Raw genomic sequence first — 3,457 nt, 5'->3', positions numbered from 1 at the left:
GAGAATGAGAGGGGGAAATGTCACAGCAGGGGGAATGAGAGGGGGGAATGCCAGAGCAGGGGGAATGAGAGGGGGAAACGTAGAGTAGAACAAGATATTTGTTTTTAAACCAAAACGTAGCCTATGTAAATGTAGCCTTCATTTCTTTTCTTATGTTCCTCATTCACAAGGTTGTGGTAAAGGATGAGACATCCTACATATTCCTTATTGTCAACTAATCGCATGAAAAGACACAAGCCAACAACGTGTACGTAAGTCTGTGGAAAGACTGTAAATACTTTCTGATTTGCTGTCTGTGGCTGTCGTTCTACTCTGTTTCCTTCATGCATTATATTGTGCGGTTTGGTCCTTTAAGTACACAGCTCTCAGTTTTAAATCCAGTGAGGAATGTGTTGGTATCAGTTCTGTCATTGAACTGGTTTCAGACCCCAACACATTGCCTGCACTCTTCCAGCACCGGTGGCGTCCCGCAGGTGAGAGCAATGATGATGATTTACCCAGAAAGCCTCATCATTCACAGTTAACACAGCTTATCTCTTATCTTAAGAGAAATAAAATGATATCCTGGCCTACAGTGACCTTTAGACTCTTTGTTAGACCTATCCTCTTGAACGCACTGCAGACTGGCGCTGTAACTTACAATCATTTCCTGTATCAATCAACCCGTTGACAATCGATTAAATCAAATCCCAGTGGTTGCCATGACTGCGACTCACCTGAAGATGGCCAGGCTGAGAGACCACAGCACCAACGGGCGTCGCAGGTTCAGCTTCGGCCGTTCCCTCATGAAGTGCTGCCCGCCGAATACGAGCACGGCGTACAGGCCACAGAACATGAACGCCTTGCTCCTGTGGACGGGAAACAGCGTTACTACACACTAATCAGCACTACTGAATATTGATTGTTGAAGTGAATATTTTCTACTTTCTTCAAGTTTCTTCTCTCCTCTGTGAGAGTAGACAGAATATCTTTGGAGATGTGGACAAAACGAGACATTTGAGGACATCATGTTGGGCTTTTGGGGAACACTGATCCACATTTTTCACCCTTTTCGGATATTTTATAGTCGGGAAATAAGGATTTGAGAGAAAATAAAAACAATTGCTGCCCTTTTTGATTGAACTATTAGTAGAAATGATAAGAAACATTTCCTTCAATATCATTTATCATAAAAAGTAGCCAAAAAAACTAGAATTTTAAATCAGTGTTGAGTTGAATTATCAGATATAACCTCCTTTAACTGTACTGTGTCTTTACTCAGGTTACAAAAAGAGGAAGACGACTGCTTCCTGACAAACTGTGTTGAACTACTACATGATCATTCAGATACAGTGCTGTAACGTAACGCACATATTGCATAGTTAGGACCATACAACCGCAATTAAAAGTAGAATTGCGGTCGATTCCAACACGTAGCTCGGTTGTTTGTGAATTTGGAGTCTGTCAATGGAGAGAAACACGAAACCTATCGGAGTCAGCACCCAAAAGGCTTTAAAAAAAAAAGTTTTACACGTGTTTTTAGCCTCTAAACATGTTCAAAATGTCATTTAAAGTGCCCACCCATGTACAGTGATTCCTTCTGAGTGAACACAGTGAATCTGATGCTGGAGATGTGACAGAAATGCATGAAAACTGTTAATTCAGCTGTGTTTAGTTCCTGTGTTGATACTGCAAGCTACAACACTGACAAGAGATAAAACATATTTAAAAAATAAGCATATGCTTATTTTTTAAAGTAAGTGCTGTAGTACAACTAGCAGGAGACAAGTGATAACTGAAGTAAGTTTGGAGACACCACCTTATTTAATTATTAAATTGATAACCTACATATTTTAGTTTAATCCTTTTTCTGTGTTGTTGTTTGTAGACGGTCCCTAAGCTCTCTAACTGCCTTTTAACACAGGGACTAAACACTAAAGCTGAATTAGCACAACGTTAATGCCTTTCTGTCACATCTCTAGCATCAGATTCACTGTGTTCACTCAGAAGGAATCACTGCACATGGGGGGGCACATTTAATGACATTTTGAACATGCTTAGAGGCTAAAAACACATTTAAAACTTGCCCTGTTTGAGCCTGTTGGGTGCTAACACTAGCAGGAGGATAACACGGTGTAGGCTGCACCGATTGGTTTCATTTGTCTCGCTACTGACAGCACTGCAAATGTTTTGAAAAACAGAGCTACATGTTAAAATCGAGCGTAATTCTCCTTTAAGAACAGATATAAAATGATCCGTCTGCTAGCTGAGGCCATGAGTCAGCACACGACAAGCACATCATGTTTTATACACCCATCCTTCAGCCTTATATACTTATCCTGATTTCTAATCATAGCAAAGGATTTACGGAGATTAGATGTTGACACAGTGACCATTTAGACTGCCAGATCGGAGTGATGAGGCAATTTTAACTGAGCTCCTCCCCCCCCCCCCTCCCGCCCCGGCTCATCAACAACCACCAGCGATATCATTTCAATTAACAGCCGGCAGAAGAAGAAGACGACAGAGCGGTAAAGGTCAACTCTCCACTCAGAATACTAAATGGTGGAGATAAAGAGCACGTGTGCACCGTGGCGCTGCTGCAAGAAAGAGAACAGCGATGCCGGATTGGTTTTCTCTTCTTTAAATCCAGACTATGTGACTGCATTAAATCTGTGAGGCTGTGCGTGTGTCTGAGGTGGTTTGGGAATAGACCAGATGACTAATCCAGATTGTCATAATACACATTAGGCCGAGTAGATGCTGCTTGACCCAGTTAATGCTACGGGGGCTCGGGTAGCCGTTCCCAGTCCAGCCACAGTAGAAGCAGAAAAATCCTGCATGAAGGCCCAAAAAAAAGCTTTAGGGATGTCAGGTATTTAAAAAAGGAGATTAGATTTTGATTTATTGTGCTAAAAGGGATATGTTTTCACAGCAAGTACACATAAAACACAAAGAAACATATACAGTACCCAACTAAATTATCAATGCAACACTTTTGTTTTTGCCCCCAATTTTTACGAGCTGAACACAAAGATCTAAGAGGTTTTCTATGTACACAAAAGGCTTATTTCTCTCAAATATTGTTCACAAATCTGTCTAAATCTGTATTATTGGGCACTTCTTCTCTGCCGAGATAATCCCTCCACCTCACAGGTGTGGCACATCAAGATGCTGATTGGACAGCAGGGTTATTGGTCATGGTGCCTTAGGCGGGCCACAATAAAGGCCTCTGAAATACGCAGTTTACTGTAATCCAGTACTCCGGAGTCCAAAAACCAGTCGGTATCTGGTGTTAGGTAGAGCCCGACCTATTTTTTTTTAATATTCATTAATTGGAATCCTTTATAATGACAAATAAATGATAAATCTGATAAATGAATATTTAAAAAATAAAAATGGACGGTCAACCATGTTATGAGTGATGGCGTTGCATAGTCTGTCCACCAGAGGACGCTCTACAACGTCCCTGTTAGTG

General features: G+C 41.2%; 1 protein-coding gene across 1 annotated transcript in view; it reads left to right on the top strand.

The window, feature by feature from the left end:
• LOC117937093 (elongation of very long chain fatty acids protein 6-like) overlaps positions 1-3,457 on the top strand; it is a 9,324-nt gene that overhangs the window by 2,258 nt on the left and 3,609 nt on the right. Inside the window, exons 2-3 of the mRNA XM_034860762.1 lie at positions 403-473; positions 694-866. Coding sequence (XP_034716653.1) covers positions 403-473; positions 694-866 — 244 coding nt within the window. The remainder of the gene's footprint in view (positions 1-402; positions 474-693; positions 867-3,457) is intronic.

Source organism: Etheostoma cragini, chromosome 21 (genome assembly GCF_013103735.1).
Source record: "Etheostoma cragini isolate CJK2018 chromosome 21, CSU_Ecrag_1.0, whole genome shotgun sequence".
NCBI lineage: Eukaryota > Metazoa > Chordata > Actinopteri > Perciformes > Percidae > Etheostoma > Etheostoma cragini.
Note: the sequence above shows the minus strand (reverse complement) of the source record. Positions and strands in the feature narration are given on the sequence as shown.